We start from the raw sequence: 19,091 nt of genomic DNA, 5'->3' as shown, positions 1-19,091 counted from the left end.
GCAAATTTCCCATCATTCCCTGCAGTCTCTATTCTTTAAAGGGACACTGAACCCAAATTTTTTCTTTTGTAATTCAGAAAGAGCATGCAATTTTAAGCAACTTTCTAATTTACTCCTATTTTCAATTTTTCTTTGTTCTCTTGCTATCATTATTTGAAAAAGAAGGCATCTAAGCTTTTTTTTGGTTTCAGTACTCTGGACAGCACTTTTTTATTGGTGGATGAATTTATCCACCAATCAGCAAGGACAACCCAGGTTGTTCACCAAAAATGGGCCGGCATCTAAACTTACATTCTTGCATTTCAAATAAAGATACCAAGAGAATGAAGAAAATTTGATGATAATAGTAAATTAGAAAGTTGCTTAAAATGTCATGCTCAATCTGAATCACGAAAGAAAATTTTTGGTTACAGTGTCCCTTTAAAGATTAAAGGGATACTGAACCCATATTTTTTATTTCATGATTCAGATAGAAAGTTGCTTAAAATTGCAAGCTCTAATTTACTCCTATTATCAATTTTTCTTGGTTGAAAAAGCAGGAACATAAGCTTACCAGATGGACTGATTGGTGGGTACATTTAGCTACCAATCAGCAAGTTGTACCCAGGTGCTGAACCAAAGATGAACCGGCTCGTAAGCTTAAGTTCCGGCTTTTTCAAATAAAAATACCAAGAGAATGAAGAAAAATTGATATTCGTAGTAAATCAGAAAGTTGCTTAAAATTGCATGCTCTATCTGAATCATCAAAGAAAAAAAATTGAGTTCAGTATCCTTTTAAGTATTGGAATCGGAGTGTTTGTTGACTTATAGTTGATCAGAATTCCAAGTAGCAGTTGAAACACTCAGTAAGCTTGAGTATAACTGCTGATTGTTTTCTTCTTTGTTTTATTTTTGGACAAATGAATGAACATTATTTCATTACAATCATAATAACTCACAGTATTACAAAATATGTTAAAAGCAAAACACACCAGTAGTATACAGCTCACCATACCATAGGCAGCTTTAGAACTGATTTTTTTTTCTGTGCTGAAGCTTCTCTACACACAACTCTAGTTCTGCACTTCATTTCCTGGCTTTTGAATTAAAGTTTACAGAAAAATAGAAATGTGTCATTTGAAAAGGGATTTAGCATGGGGGTAAAGAATAAGTTTTTAAAAAAAAAAAAAAAAAAAGAAGGGGGAAGAGTGGCTGCAAAATTAACTTCTGAACAGAGAGCTTTCAAGTACCAGAATTTGTGAGCTAACAGCTCCCCCAAGTGTTTATATTATGTAAAAACATGCTGCAACATTATGCTAGCCTTCATTCATGGGGATTGATGAAGTCCATTAACAGAATCAAGGTGTTAATGTCTTGGAAAGAAAAAAAATAAATTGTACTGTTCGTTCAATACATGAACAAGGTAACTGCTGAATAGTAATATAATCTATGAAAAAAACGATGGCACAAACTATCAAGTAATATAGAAGCAACAACTCTTGCAGAATAACTATAACAATTTTATTAATGTGTCATGGTTCACTGCTTTTGACAATTACCCTTACTTTTCCAATCAAAATGATTTCTTTGTATAAAGCCTGCCTGCCAAAAACCTTATGGCTCCTCTGGCGTAATCCTTTTCAGAGGACCAGAGATAAATTTAATATACTGATAGTTAAGGTGTATGTAGCAAATTATGAAAAGCTTTATGGAGAAAAAAGCATAAAGGTATGCAGGAGCAGTCAGAATGTATAAACTTGCAAGCCATTAACATAGCTTTGTTCTCCACAAAAATTATTTCATTCTAGATTTAGCCTTTATTGCCTTTTTTAAAAGAATTGTATAGATAAGGATGCAGACAATTTAGTGAACATGATTTAGTGAATATAACTAAATAAGTCTAGTCAAGATTTACTATTGTAGGGAAAAAATAATAAAATGTATATATATATATATATGTATATACACACATACACACGCATTTTTTTTAGTCAATAATGCAAAATATGTGAGTAAATTAAATGATATAAAAATGATTTCACAAAAGAAGAAAAAATAAAAAGAAATAATTAGAGGGTACGATGGTAGATTGGTAAAGTGATATATAGCATTATACGGCATCTAGACAACCTAGTATCTTCACTGGTATTGCAAACAATACATTTTGTTAGTCACAAGCAGAAACATTAATAATGCACCTTAAAAGGCATGAAACCCAAAACATTCCTTTATGATTAAGACAGAGCGTATCATTTTTAAAAAGCTTCCAATTGACTTCTATCATCATATTTGCTTATTTCCCAGGATATTCATATTGAAGAGATACATAGGTAGGCATATGGCGCGCTACATGGCAGGAAATAGTGCTGACATCTAGAGCTTTTGCAGCCGTTTCTTGCAAAACATCTGCCATATAGTGCTCTAGAAATGGGCTGGCTCCAAAGTGAACACCCCTGCTTTTCAACAAAACATACCAAAAGAAAGACAAAAAATTGATTCAAGAAGTAAATTAAAAAGTTGTTTAAATTGCATGCTCTATCTGAATCATGAAACAAAAAGTTTGGGTTTCATATCCCCTTAAAGGGACAGTCTACTCCAGAACTGTTTAAAAAGATAGACAGACAATATCTTTATAACTCATTAGCACTGTGGAATCTGTTGGCGCTCTACAAATAACCAATAATAATAATAATAATAATTCCCCAGTTTGGAATAACTAACAAGATTATTTTATTATGCTTTTTTCCTTTATGATTGCATTGCATCTATGCCTCTGCAGACTGCTCCTTTATTTCAGTTCTTTTGACAGACTTGCATTTTAGCCAGGCATTGTCCTCTCATGAGTAACTCCACTGGTGTGAGCACAATATTATCTATATGGCACACATGAACTAACACCCTCTAGCAGTGAAAATTTGTCAAATGCATGCAGATAAGGGGTGGCCTTCAAGGGCTTAAAATTAGCATATGAGCCTTCTCCTAGGTTTAGCTTTCAACTAAGAATACCAAGAGAGCAAAACAAATTTTATGATAAAATTGAATTTGAAAGTTTTTTTAAATTGTGTGCCCTATCTGAATCATGAAAGTTTAAAGTGAATGTTAATTTTGATGCTAAAGTGCCCGGTTTTTAAAAATTCGATTAAAAACAGGGGAACTTTAATTCATCAAAATTTACATTTCACTCCTGTTGAGAAAAAAAAACAAAAAAAAAAAAAAAAACAAAAAAAAAAACTTACCTTTTAATCTTCACAGCAGCTCCAGCTTCCTCCGGTGGTTGCAAGCCATTTCTGACGTCAGAAATGATGGATAGGTCATCCTCTAATCACGGCTTCCCCCCCTGGGGAATCAGTGTCTGATTCAACGCTGTGATTGGAGGAAGCCGGATTCCTCATTTTAGACACAAGAGGCTTTGCGACGGGTGGAGGAAGCTGGAGCTGCTGTGAAGATTAAAAGGTACGTTTTTTTTTTTCTCAACAGGAGTGAAAGGTAAATGTGATGAATTAAAGTGCCCCTGTTTTTCATCGAATTTTTAAAAACCGGGCACTTTAGCATCAAAATTAACATTCACTTTAAGTTTGACTAGACTGTCCCTTTAAGAATATGCATGGCTGTGGAGACTACAGGGTTAACGGTACCTGTACCAGAAAAGTTTATCCCACTGTGAAGCTATTCCCTCCTTCTGTAGCCTGACCTAGCCAGCTACTGAAAGAAAATGCATTTGTATAAACTTGTAGAATTTTGAAGACATAGGAATGTTTCCTGTGTGTATAACTATAAGCTTACCGGAGTCATGTGCACTCTAACAAAGTTATACTACTAAAAAAAAATAAAGCTGATTAACCCCTTAGTGACCAGACCACTTTTCCATTTGTTGACCGTTTGGGACCAAGGCTATTTTTACATTTCTGCAGTGTTTGTGTTTAGCTGTAATTTTCGTCTTACTCATTTACTGTACCCACACATATTATATACCGTTTTTCTCTCCATTAAATGGACTTTCTAAAGATACCATTATTTTCATCATCTTATAATTTACTATAAAAAAATATAAAATATGATGAAAAAATGGAAGAAAACACACTTTTTTTAACTTTGACCCCCAAAATCTGTTACACATCTACAACCACCAAAAAACACCCATGCTAAATAGTTTCTAAATTTTCTCCTGAGTTTAGAAATACCCAATGTTTACATGTTGTTTGCTTTTTTTTGCAAGTTATAAGGCCATAAGTACAAGTAGCACTTTGCTATTTCCAAACCATTTTTTTTTTTTTTTTTAATTAGCAATAGTTACATTGGCACACTGATATCTGTCAGGAATCCTTGAATATCTCTTGACATGTGTATGAATATTTTTAGTAGACAACCCAAAGTATTGATCTAGGCCCATTTTGGTATATTTCATGCCACCATTTCACCGCCAAATGCGATCAAATAAAAAAAATCGTTCACTTTTTCACAAACTTTAGGTTTCTCACTAAAATTATTTACAAACAACTTGTGCAATTATGGCATAAATGGTTGTAAATGCTTCTCTGGGATCCCCTTTGTTCAGAAATAGGAGACATTTATGGCTGTGGTGTTACTTTTTGGTAATTAAAAGACTGCTAAATGCCGTTGCGCACCACACTTGTATTAGGCCCAGCAGTGAAGCGGTTATTTAGGTAGCTTGTAGGGTTAATTTTAGCTTTTGTGTAGTGTAATAGACAACCCAAAGTATTGATCTAGGCCCATTTTGATATATTTCATGCCACTATTTCACCGCCAAATTCGATCAAATAAAGAATTGTTAACTTTTTCACTAACTTTGGGTTTCTCACTGAAATTATTTACAAACAACTTGGGCAATTATGGCACACATGGTTGTAAATGCTTCTCTGGGATCCCCTTTGTTCAGAAATAGCAGACATATATGGCTTTGGCATTGCTTTTTGGTAATTAGAAGGCCACTAAATGCCGCTGCGCACCACACTTGTATTACGCCCAGCAGTGACGGGGTTAATTAGGTAGCTTGTAGGGAGCTTGAAGGGTTAATTTTAGCTTTAGTGTAGTGATCAGCCTCCCACCTGACACATGCCACTCCCTGATCCCTCCCAAACAGCTCTCATCCCTTCCCCACCTCACAATTGTCCCGCCATCTTAAGTACTGGCAGAATGTCTGCCAGTACTGAAATAAAAGGCTTTTTTATATATATATATATATATATATATATATATATATATATATATATATATATATATATATATATATATATATATATATATATATATATATATATATATTCTGCTGTGTAGTATCCCCCCTTAGTCCCCAACCTCATTGATCCCCCCAAAGAGCTCTCTAACCCTCCCCCCACTAAATATTTTCCACCATTTTGGGTACTGGCAGCTGTCTGCCAGTACAAATTTTGCATTTAAATGTGTTTTTTTTTTTTTTTTTAAATCAACCACTATTTTTCTGTAGTGTAGCTGCCCCCTCAACAAACCCTACCCCCTCCCCCTCCTAGACCTATTTTCAAAAACTATTTCCCCCCTCCTCTCCCACCCACAACAGCCACCCACCACCCTCTCCCACCACTTCAAAATTTAAAAGTAGAAGATCACAGATGCGCGTGCGGACGCGTGCACACACCCCATCCCCGGGCAGAAGGACAATAGTTTCCGACTGCTGGCCAGAAGATTGCCAGCGATGGGCCGCCCACCCACCTCCCTGCAGCTGCTCCCACCCACCAACGATCAGCACCATCACTGGCTGATGCAGAGAGGGCCACAGAGTGGCTCACTCTGCATCAATGTGCCAAAAAAGGTATTGCAATGATGCCTCAATATCAAGGCATCACTGCAATACCTTAAATGCTACTGGAAGCGATCAGGATCACTTCCAGAGCTTCAAACCCCAGAGGACGTGCTAGGCACGTCCTTGGTCGTTAAGGGACATCCTATGGAGGACGTGCCTGGCACGTCCTTGGTCGTTAAGGGGTTAAAGTAAAAAGTGTACAAGGTATTCTATTTCAATTGTATTTAAAAGCTATTCTAGATTTTAGTGACAACCCTCATAGAAATTATTATACGAGAGAGAAAAAAACCCTCATATGTGCTATTTAATGTGAATATTGTAGCAAACATTATACTACTGAGCACACAATATATATTAACCCCTTCGCTAGCATGAATTTTAGAAAGAAAAAAAACTAGCCCAAAGCACAGGAGAATTTTTGGCATTTTTGCTAACACAGAAATAGCCTTTGTATTTTGTGCCTTTTAAACCTCAATAAAAATTATAAATAAATAAAAAAAACAATGTCCACTCACATAAGAGTTTACAATATAGTAGAATATTGTATGAAGAATACAAATAGTGAAATTGTCTACAAATATGATAGGACAACAAAACATAACCTCTATTTTATTAAGAAAAGTTTACCTACGAAGTCGGAGGTCACTCTTGGTCACCAAGATAATCATACTGCTGTATGTAGGGAATTTAGCAAAACCGCAATTTTTATATTCAGTAGGGAGCTATTTTAAGATAGTATTTCTTCCCATAAATCTAAGGTCACTCTTGGACCTGTTTAAAAATGCAAGAGAAATTGTGGGAAAACAAGGTGAACTTAGCGCCATTTTTGGACATACTACTGATATATATCTTATACATACATATACACAATTTATTGGTATATGTATATATATAGATTCCAGAGGTAAACCACAAAAGCGCTCAGAGCCCAAAGTGAAAAAGATAAAAAAAGAGTTTATTGGGACAATTTAAAACCAAAAAGCGTCCTATCTAGGACTAACTGTAATCCAGGTTGAATTTGCAGGCGCACAGAGCAGACATGTTTCGTGCTCAGGTAGCACTTGTTCACTGCTTACCTGTGCACCTGCAAAGGCCTGCCTTTTAATCACAAAATTTAAAGTGATACATCACACAATTTTAAACAACCTGTATCTCAATCTCTATGTTCTTATCTACATAGCATATTTACACAGCATAATTAAGAGCATATCAAACTTGCATATAACATACTTTGAAGGAATAGAATTTCTACACAAATATTAAATGTGATTTGATCAATAGAAGATATTATGCTGAAAAGTGAACTTTCTTCATATTACATTAGAAAAATCCTAATAGATGCCTATCATAAATATTAAAAAAGGATCCTGTTAGCTGCCTATTACCAACATTGTATGTTAGAATATTATACAAATAGATCCAGATCTCTCCTCTTGTTTATCCCTAAAGGATCCTAAGCTGCCTATTACCAACATTGTATGATAGAATATTATACAAATAAATCTAGATCTCTCCTCTTGTTTATCCCTGAAGGATAACTAGTTTGTAAGGTCAGAATCCAGAATACTTCCCTTTTATCTAGGATCATTTCCCTATTTCCTAAGGATTTGAATATCCCGCCCTCCCCTCCTATTGAGCCGTCTACACTACAACCATTACTGGACAAAGGATTACACAGTGCGCTCCGTTGTGCAGGTTACTTTTGGATTTATGTATATATGTATATATACATACATACATACACACACACACACACACATATACATACATATATACACACACACACACATATACATACATACATATACACACATATACACACACATATACATACATATACATACATATACACACACATATACACACACACACATACATATACACACACACACACACACATATACATACATATACACACACATATACATACATATACACACACACACACACACATATACACACACATATACACACACACACACACACACATATATACATATACACACACACATATACATACATATACACACACACACACATATACATACATATACACACACATATACACACACACACACACATATACATACATATACACACACACACACATATACATACATATACACACACACACACACATATACATACATATACACACACACACACACATATACATACATATACACACACACACACACACACACATATACATACATATACACACATATACATACATATACACACAGTCAGTATATATATATATATAATTTATTTTTTCTCTTAGCGCCCCGACACAGAGATCTTTTGTGTCTTCACACTTATTATCTCTACCGTATGCTGTAACCTTTTGAGAAGTATTTTCAGGGGAATCTTCTTCACTGGTGGCTTTTTTTCTCTGTAGCGCAGTATATTTGACACCCTTTTGTTGGTACTTTTCTGCCATCTTTTGTTGAAAAGCACAGACGTATGCTTAGGAGCACTATATGGCAGCAGTTTTGCAAGAATGTTATCCATTTGCAACAGCACTAGGCAGCAGCACTATTTCCTGCCACATAGTGTTCCTGATGCCCAACTAGGTATATCTCTTCATCACAGAATATCATGGGAAACTTTTTTTTTTGGTTTGCTCTGTCTGACCCACAAAATAATTTTTGGGGGGTTTCATTTGCCTTTAAATACACTAAAGTCAAAATTAAACTTTTTTAATGATTCAGATAGAGTATGCAATTTTAAAACAATTTTCCAATTTACCTCGATTATAAAATGTTGCTTTGTTCTTTTGGTATTCTTTGTTGAAAACTAAACCTAGCTAGGCTGATTAGAGTTTAGGAGAGTGCACGTGTCTATAAAAGTCTATGGCAGCAGTGTTTGTAACTATGTATAACAGTGCTATAAACAATGGTGCCAGATGGCTTAAAGGGATATTCCAGACAAAATTGGAATCCACATGGGTGCATTTCAGTTTTGAATAGAAGCATTTTTGTAATATACATGTTTTAGCAAAAAAGCTTCTAATAAAAGTTACTGCTGTTTCAAAAGTGTATTTAAGTATGCACCGTGCACCAGCATTTTAAACACAGCACTTGCTCAGAGAGCCTAAGGTGCTTGTACCATCTGGTAATGACTCCGTTTGTTAATTGCTGACATGATACAAGCCCCACTGGCTCTCTGAGCATCTGCAGTATTTAAAATGCTGGTGCACTGAGAGTATCTAGCTATGCTTCACATGCACATGCAGAGAAAAATGTTAACACTAAAACAGTGATAACTTTTACTAGAAACATTACTGCCAATACATGTATATTGCAAATATGTTTCTATTCAAAGATGTAATTCATCTATGTGCATTTAAATTTTGACTGGAATGTCCCTTTAAGACACATGCACGCTCCTGAACTCACCTAGGATTACTCTCTAACAAAGGATACAAAAAGAACTAAACAAAATTAATAATAGATAGAAATTGGAAAGTTGTTTAAAATGTAATGCCCTATCCAATCAATCTATCATTTAGAAATAACTATATTGTAGCTAAATTGAATATTGGGGGGGGGATTACAACACACACTGAAGGGATAATCTGAAACAAAATAATTTGTATCCAAAATCAGGTAGCCCTAAAGTGACCACACCATCTGATAACCAGCATATCAAGTTAACACCATTACATCAATAATCCAGCAAGCTAAAGCACAGTCAAAAGCAAAATGGCCACGTTCAGTCTTCATAGAACGTAGCAGTCTCTAAGCCTTCCTACGTTTAGCAGGGGCAAAACAGTGCAGAAATGTCACCTTGGAAGCCTGAAAGCTGTCCTGTTTACTGGCAAATCCTTTGCATTTCTTGGTTGTAGTCACAGAATATGAGGAGACTCATGTGTGTAAAATCTACAGTTAAATATGGAGCAGAAAATATTCAGGTGTGGGGAAGCTTTGACTGTTCTGGAGTTGGTGACTTGCACAAGATCAACTACTCTTTGACCAAAGAGAAGTAAAACACATTTCAGCAGATGCACAAGTTCCTGGCAAAAGTTGTGTGGAAGAGGATTCATTTTACAGCAAGATAACAATCCTAAAAATACTTTGCGGTAGATTTAACAAGCAACGGATGCTGCTTTCTACACCCATCGCTCGCTACAAACGTAAGTTAAGAAGCAGCAGTCGTAAGACCGCTGCTCCTTAACTTCTCCGCCACCTTTTAGGTAGTGGACTGAAATCATTCCGATCCAATCGGGATGATTGACACCCCCTGCTAGCGGCCGATTGGCCGCCGGTGAGCAGGGGGGGGGGGGCATTGCATAAGCATTCCACTAGAAATGCTTGTACAATGATAAATACCGACAGCGTATGCTGTAAATCAGAGAGAGCATACAATAAAAAAAAAAAAAAGTTTTCAATTTACTTTTATTGTCAAATTTGCTTTGTTCCCATGGTATTCTTTGTTGAAGAAATACCTAGGTAGTTTCCTGGAGAACAAAATGGCAGAAAATAAGACTACTATTTAGTGCTCTTGCAAATGTATCAACATTCTTGCAAAACTGCTGCCATATGGTGCTCCAGAGATTACCCCCTGCTTTTCAACAAAAGATACCACAAGAAAAAATAAATTTAAAAGTTGTTTAAAACTGTATGCTCTACCTGAATCATGGGAAAAAAAATGTTGGGTTTCATATCCCTTTAAGATGATATTACAGGCAATGAAAAGCCCAGATTGGGGGAGAACTATGAACCTGCACTGATAAGCTTATCTGTAGAAAGTCAAAGGTTATGCTTACTACAAAGTTAGAGAAAGGTTATCACCACACCAACTGATGACAGGCACATGGAAGTCAAAATTAAAACTTCTATGATCCAGATACAGCAATTTAACCCCTTAAGCCCCCTTGACATAGCTACTAGCTCACAGGGTACTTTGCCCAGTGTACACTGTTGATGTAGTAGATATGTCCAACATTCTGCGGTTTCAACTGTCAGCTCTGACAGCGCTCCTGTTACCATATGAAGCAAATCACAGATGCAAACAGGGATACGCTACACTACAATAATGTATATATATATATATATATATATATATATATATATATATATATATATATATACACACATATATATATACACATATATATATACACACACACATACATATACCTGTATATGCTATAGCCCTTTGCAGTCAAGCACCTTCATATTAATATAACACACCCCTGTTAAAATGTCAGGTTTCTGTGATGTACAAAAATGAGACAAAGATAAATCATTTCAGAACTTTTTCCACCTTTAAAGTGACCTATAAACTGTACAACTCCATTGAAAAACAAACTGAAATATTTTAGGTAAAAGGAAATAAAAATAAAAAAATAAAATATGGTTGCATAAGTGTGAACACCATTAAACTAATACTTTATTGAAGCACCTTTTGATTTTATTACAGCACTCAGTCTTTTTGGGTATGAGTTTTTCAGCATGGCACATCTTGACTTGGCAAGATTTGCCCACTCTTCTTTGCAAAAACACTCTAAATCTGTCAGAATGCGAGGGCATCTCCTGTGCACAGCCCTCTTCAGATCACCCCACAGCTTTTGAATTGGATTCAGGTCTGGGCTCTGGCTGGGCCATCCCAAAACTTTAATGATCTTCTGGTGAAGCCATTCCTTTGTTGATTTGGAGGTATGCTTTGGGTCGTTGTCATGCTGAAAGATGAAGTTCCTCTTCATGTTCAGCTTTCTAGCAGAAGCCTGAAGGTTTTGTGCCAATATTGACTGGTATTTGGAACTGTTCATTATTCCCTCTACCTTGACTAAGGCCCCAGTTCCAGCTGAAGAAAAACAGCCCCAAAGCATGATGCTGACACCACCATGCTTCACTGTGGGTATGGTGTTCTTTTGGTGATATGCAGTGTTGTTTTTGCGCCAAACATATCTTTTGGAATTATGGCCAAAAAGTTCAACTTTGGTTTCATCAGACCAGAACACCTTTTGCAACATGCTTTTGGGAAACTTCAGATGTGTTTTTGCAAAATTTAGCCAGGCTTGGATGGGTTTTTTTTTGTAAGAAAAGGCTTCAGTCTTGCCACTCTACCCCATAGCCCAGACATATGAAGAATAAGGGTGATTGTTGTCACATGTACCACACAGCCAGTACTTGCCAGATATTCTTGCAGCTCCTTTAATGTTGCTGTAGGCCTCTTGACAGCCTCCAAGACCAGTTTTCTTCTCGTCTTTTCATCAATTTTGGAGGGACATCCAATTTCTTGGTAATGTCACTGTTGCACCATATTTTCTTCATTTGATGATGACTGTCTTCACTGTGTTCCATGGTATATCTAATGCCTTGGAAATTCTTTTGTACCCTTCTCCTGACTGATACCTTTTAACAATGAGATCCCTCTGATGCTTTAGAAGCTCTCTGCGGACCATGGCTTTTGCTGTAGGATGCGACTAACAAAATGTCAGGAAAGCCCTACTAGAACAGCTGAACTTTATTGGGGTTAATCAGAGGCACTTTAAATGATGACAGGTGTGTACTGACTCCTATTTAACATGATTTTGAATGTGATTGCTTAATTCTGAACACAGCTACATCCCCAGTTATATGCAACCATATTTTTTTTATTTTTTTTTTTATTTCCCTTTAACTAAAAGATTTCAGTTTGTTTTTCAATTGAGTTGTACAGTTTATAGGTCACATTAACCCCTTAACGCCCGAGGACGTGCAGGGTACGTCCTCTAAAGGATGTCAGTTAACGACCAAGGACGTACCCTGCACGTCCTCGGTGTGGAAAGCAGCTGGAAGCGATCCTGCTCGCTTCCAGCTGCTTTCCGGTTATTGCAGTGATGCCTCGATATCAAGGCATCCTGCAATAACACTGTCTGGCCATCCGATGCAGAGAGAGCCACTCTGTGGACCTCTCTGCACCGGACATCGATGGCCGGTATCGTTGGTGGGTGGGAGCCGACTTGGGAGGCGGGTGGGCGGCCATCAGTGAGATGTGTAAGGTGGAGGGGGGCGGGATCGGAAGCGGAGCCGACGGGGGCGCGAACGGGCGCACGCGCGGGTGGGAACCGCTACACTACAGAAAAAAAGTTACAAGAAAAGTAAAAAAAAAAATTAAATAAACTTTTTTTTTTTAAGCATCTAAGGAATCTGGAAGGGGTGGGGGGTTGGTCTTGGGGGGGGAAGCTACACTACAGAAAAGGGACATTTTTTTTTTTAAAAAAAGCATTTTTTTCACTAAACTGGGTACTGGCAGACAGCTGCCAGTACCCAAGATGGCGCACATTAAGTCAGAGGGGGAGGGTTAGAGAGCTGTTTGGTGGGGGATCAGTGAGGTTGGGGGCTAAGGGGGATCCCTACACAGAAGCATATGTAAATATGCTAACAAAAAATGCACAAAAAAGCCCAAATATACCTTTTATTAGTACTGGCAGAGTTTCTGCCAGTACTTAAGATGGCGGGGACATTTGTGGGGTAGGGGAGGGAAGAGAGATGTTTGGGAGGGATCAGGGGGTCTGATGTTTCAGGTGGGAGGCTGATCTTTACACTAAAGCTAAAATTAACCCTGCAAGCTCCCTACAAGCTACCTAATTAACCCCTTCACTGCTAGCCATAATACACGTGTGATGCGCAGCGCCATTTAGCAGCATTCTAATTACCAAAAAGCAACGCCAAAGTCATATATGTCTGCTATTTCTGAACAAAGGGGATCCCAGAGAAGCATTTACAACCATTTGTGCCATAACTGCACAAGCTGTTTGTAAATAATTTCAGTGAGAAACCTAAAATTGTGAAAAATTTTACGTTTTTTTTAATTTGATCGCATTTGGCGGTGAAATGGTGGCATGAAATATACCAAAATGGGCCTAGATCAATACTTGGGGTTATCTACTACACTACACTAAAGCTAAAATTACCCCAAAAAGCTCCTTACATGCTCCCTAATTAAGCCCTTCACTGCTGGGCATAATACACGTGTGGTGCGCAGTGGCATTTAGCGGCCTTCTAATTACCAAAAAGCAATGCCAAAGCTATATATGTCTGCTATTTCTGAACAAAGGGGATCCCAGAGAAGAATTTACAACCATTTATGCCATAATTGCACAAGCAGTTTGTAAATAATTTCAGTGAGAAACTGAAAGTTTGTGAAAAAATTTGTGAAAAAGTGAACAATTTTTTGTATTTGATCGCATTTGGCGGTGAAATGGTGGCATGAAATATACCAAAATGGGCCTAAATCAATAATTTGGGATGTCTTCTAAAAAAAAATATATACATGTCAAGGGATATTCAGAGATTCCTGAAAGATATTAGTGTTCTAATGTAACTAGCGTTAATTTTGAAAAAAAATGGTTTGAAAATAGCAAAGTGCTACTTGTATTTATGGCCCTATAAGTTACAAAAAAAGCAAAGAAGATGTAAACATTGGGTATTTCTAAACTCAGGACAAAATTTAGAAAAAATTTAGCATGGGTGTTTTTTGGTGGTTGTAGATATGTAACAGATTTTGGGGTTCAAAGTTAGAAAAAGTGTGTTTTTTTCCATTTTTCCTCATATTTTATAATTTTTTTTATAGTAAATGATAAGATATGATGAAAATAATGGTATTTTTAGAAAGTCCATTTAATGGCGAGAAAAACGGTATATAATATGTGTGGGTACAGTAAATGAGTAAGAGGAAAATTTCAGCTAAACACAAACACTGCAGAAATGTAAAAATAGCCTTGGTCCCAAACGGACAGAAAATGGAAAAGTGCTCTGGTCACTAAGGGGTTAAAGGTGGAAAAAGTTCTGAAATTATTTATCTTTGTCTCATTTTTTTACATCACAGAAACCTGACATTTTAACAGGGGTGTGTAGACTTTTATATCCACTCTTTTCTCATTACATACACACATGTAAACTGGGTCCTGGAAGATAGCTGCCAGTGCCCAAGTTGGCAGACACTAGTTAGAGGGGGATTGGTTAGAGAGCTGTTTGGGAGGGTAAGTGGGATCCTACACTACAGCAAATGCCCTAAAACTTCATAGTGGCAGACTGTCTGCCAGTACCTAAGATGGTGGTGACCAGTAGGGGTGAGGGAGGGAAGGTAGGTATCTGTTTGGGAGAGATCAAGTAGGGATCAGGGGGTGGGAGGTGTTAGCTTGGAGGGAAATCTCTACACTTCAACTAAATTTATATTACAAGCTACATGTTTAACCCCTTCATTGCTGGGAATTTAAGAAGTGTGGTGCATAGCTGCAATTAATGACCTTCTTATTACCAAAAGGCAATGGCAAAGCCATGCATATCTGCTATTTCTTTACTCCTAGAGAAGCTTTTAAAACCATTTATGTTATGACTGCACAAGCGGTATGTAAATCATTTTAGTAAGAACCCCAAAGTTTGAGAAAAAGTTAAAAAAAATTCTTAATATGATTGCATTTGTCAGCAAAACAGTGGCATGAAATACAACAAAATGGGCCTGGATTAATACCTTGGGTTGGCTACTAAGAAATTCTCTGGTCTTTTGGACAAGTTTTCCTCTGAAATTTCACGGTACTTAGGGGGCTAAAAGAAAACTGTCCAATTTTTTCAAAGGTTGTTTACTAAAAATGGGCCGGCATCTAAACTTACTTTCTTGCATTTCAAATAAAGATACTAAGAGAATGAAGAAAATTTGATAAAAGGAGTAAATTAGAAAGTCAATTAAAATGTCATGCTCTATCTGAATCACGAAAGAAAAAATGTGGGTTCAGTGTCCCTTTAATTCTTCTTGATAATCTTTGTTAAAAAAAAGAAAACATACGTAAAAATAAATTATAGAGTTTGTTTTGTTTTTTGCAAGTAATTGTATGCTCTGAACCACAAAAGTTTTTAAAGTCAAAGTGCATAAAATAACAGCCGGTGATTTCGTAACAAGAGGCGATGTTTATACACAAAAAAAAAAATCAATTGGTACTTGAACTTACACTTCCTTTTTTGAGGAGCTATAATTTTGTGTTTCATTTTCTCTTTAACTGATCAAGTCTAGTCTATATGTTGAGAAACAGGTTGATAGTTGTTCAACTGTCCTAGTGAATTTTATGCATTGTGAGGTTTTATTACCCACCTCCGTTGCCTCATTAGAAATCTGCTCATGTTTATCAATGCAGTTATATAAAAAAAAAAGTTTCATACATAGTGTTAGTGTACATACCTACAACAGAGGCTCCCCTTTCTGCAAATGCCAGAGCATATGTTCTTCCCAATCCTAAAACAAGAGTCACATATTTAGTGCCAATTAAAATGCCAAAGAGAGTGTTTTATCATTTTTAAAATGAATGTTGTTCTTTTTCATAACAACCTTTTCATTATAGCATCTAATGGTATTATTTTATAAAGAAATTGTAATGTTAAATATAAAAATACATTATTATCCAATTACAGCAATTTTAATCTTATCAAATAAACATAAACGTGTATCTTAAATAAATAATGCAATGTATACCCAAAGTGAACCAAGATGGTTTTCATACAAGAAAACATATTTTCTAATTTGGGATCCTACCACTGAAGTGCACAAAGTTAGTATATTTAGTGACATTTTCGCAGAAATCGGGGCTTCACAATAAAAAATGTAAGAGTATCCAATAAATATGTTTTGAACCAAGCAGATTACTTGAGCCCTCAAGGAAGAAGAAGGTGGCTGAAGCAAATAAGCGAGTGTCCAAAAAAGAAACAAACTTCAGTACTTGCTTTATGAGACATAACAAGTTAGCTCTTTTTTTTATATGACATTTTAAAGCTAATGTTTAAGATGTTAAAAAGAACAATCCATTTAAAAAGTTCACACATACCTGTTTGAAATCTATTAAGGAACATTGCTTTGAGAAAAATAACTTATGTGAACAGTACTGTAAAACAGTTTAAGACAAACTTTGCTCTTTCTGCACTACTGATTTATAAGACTGGACTTAATTAAACTGACAACAGAAACATGGTTGAGAGATTTAAATACTATGGGTACTTTTTGCACAAACTTCATATTAATAAATCAAATTATCTCAAACCATATTCTGCATGTGTAAATTAGTCATTCAGAAGCATTATGAGGCATCAGCAATGAATATGGCTACATATTTGTAGATAGATAGATAGATAGATAGATAGATAGATAGATAGATAGATAGATAGATAGATAGATAGATAGATAGGATATTGCCTACTGTTTACATACATTTTCAGAGATATACAGTATGTGTAGGTTATACATGTGCATGTACTGCATACCCATTCTGTAAGTTTACATCTCTAGATGACCTATGATACTGTAAAATATTTGGTGCAAAGTACAATATTACACCATCATTTGCTTCCATATTCTTATACATACTTTACAAATCATCATCATTGGTCTTTCCACTTGTGTGAGCAATGATTTTCTGTGCAGCTAATTTACTATATAATGCTTATATAAAGATCATGGAGCTTTGGTGAATCTTATCTGATACATATATTATAATAGGAATAGGTGATAAGGAGAGTACTGAAAGGCTGGAGAGGCCATATATGGACTGTTGCCCAATGCACCAGCAATATCGATTTCAAAATAGTTCATATTCAGGTAATATGGGTATGGACTTAGCATGCATTTTGTTAATATATAAGTATTAGATGCAGCCTAAATGTGCATGTTTATAAATGTAAACGCTAAAATACAAAACATACGGTTGTACATAATCTTTACTGCCTGTGTCCAACTAATAGGTCATATCTGTTACATTTCCTAATTTGAATATCAAGTGTCTGTAATATACATTACAATTAACTTTAAAGTGCTGAGTATTGCTCACCTCCCCCTGCTCCAGTCACCAGCACAACGCGCCCGTCAAAACGCAAGGTGTCCATGTCAGCCACTAAAGTAGACAAAGTACCAGTAAGTGTGACCCCAACAATTGCAGTATCTGTCACTTGAAACAGAATAAAACTCAAACCCCGCCCCTAATCTGTGACAGCCTCTTTACCTATGACCTATAAAGGAGGTTTGTGTAAATTGCTACAATAACTAATAAGAATTCATAAAGCGGATGTAGTAAATATAGATAAAATAATACCATTACTTTTCTAGAAGTTAATAATTAACTACATTTTAGTAGATTAGCCTTGAAGAATGTGTGTGTAGTTAGCTTAGTTAAATAGCAACTGTTACAAATCCACCTTAAATTTATAAAAGGGGCAGGAGGAAACATTTGACAGCGGATTTAAAGGGACAGAATAAAGGCGACGAAGAAGTGTGTTTTTTGTTATTTTTTCATTATTCACATCGTTAAGGGATATATCACAATATCACAGCCATATGACATATTTAAATATGATTTTAACGATGCACACTTTTGCCCACGGGTTCATTAAACTTCTACAGGGTTTCCAAAGTTTTATTTTTTAGTATTTCATTTCAATGGCAACTAGGAAGCTAATCCTCCTTAAATAAATACAAACTGAAAAGAGGCATTGGGCGAAGAAGAAATGCTACCGCCAGTAATATTCACAAGCCGAACACCCGTGACCCTACACAGTGCAACCACACACCATCAAGAGGCGGAGCAATTGCGTTCCAAGCCTCGAACTGAGAGCATCACGTGCTATTTTGTAATATCTATCTATGATAGTCACAAGTATGTGCTGCTTGTGCTTGTGATGTGAACTTTGTATTGTCTGTCGATGTACACTGCTAGCACTATGGGGTTAAGAAATTGTTGTTTCGTAAAAATACTATTGATATATAGTAAGATGTTGCAACAATTCAACAAATTATGCCAGTGGTATTTTACCAGCATATGATTTTAATGCACGAATATATAGGTCATTTAGCATATAGGGGCATTGCATCGAAAACGATCCCCAGAATAGCATATTAAGCAGGGCAACAATAAACTATGGGGTGGGGGTATCATTTTAAGGTGTGTCTCCTTTTAAATGAGGTGGCCTCATATCCCTTGGTAAATCAAAGCAGGAGATAAGGGTATAGTAATAGCCCCCTCAACTGTATAGAAAAAGCTCCACGGGTTGCCAGTGGGACAGTTGACCACCCTTTGTACATCTATCACCACCTGCATATTTTTTTTTTTTTTTATTTATTTGTAACCAACACATTTGTAAGACAATATTATGAGAAGCGAGACATACAGAAAAAAACAACAAAGAAGACCAATAACATCATCAAAGAAGAAGCGCCAATACATAAATTAAGGTCGCTCTTCTACAGGGTTCCAAATTTACATTTAGTCATGTAAATGATAAATTCACACTTGAATCCTGAATTTCTATATTTCTCATAGTAACTTGTTCCCACACCATATGTTGGT

The 19,091-nt window shown here is 36.2% G+C and overlaps 1 protein-coding gene across 2 annotated transcripts in view; it reads right to left on the bottom strand.

The window, feature by feature from the left end:
• The window catches only part of HSD17B4 (hydroxysteroid 17-beta dehydrogenase 4), a 790,821-nt gene extending 772,526 nt beyond the window's left edge, over window positions 1-18,295 (bottom strand). Inside the window, exons 1-3 of one of the 2 annotated variants that reach the window (XM_053701594.1) lie at window positions 18,260-18,295; window positions 17,580-17,642; window positions 15,944-15,997 (exon numbers count right to left, since the gene is read on the bottom strand). In XM_053701594.1, the coding sequence (XP_053557569.1) occupies window positions 15,944-15,997; window positions 17,580-17,634 (109 nt within the window). In that variant the 5' untranslated portion in view covers window positions 17,635-17,642; window positions 18,260-18,295. The other variant, XM_053701593.1, reaches the window with a different exon arrangement.
• Between the last annotated feature and the right edge of the window lie 796 nt (window positions 18,296-19,091).

The sequence above is a fragment of the Bombina bombina genome, chromosome 2 (assembly GCF_027579735.1).
Source record: "Bombina bombina isolate aBomBom1 chromosome 2, aBomBom1.pri, whole genome shotgun sequence".
NCBI lineage: Eukaryota > Metazoa > Chordata > Amphibia > Anura > Bombinatoridae > Bombina > Bombina bombina.
This window is presented reverse-complemented; position numbering and strand designations above follow the sequence as displayed.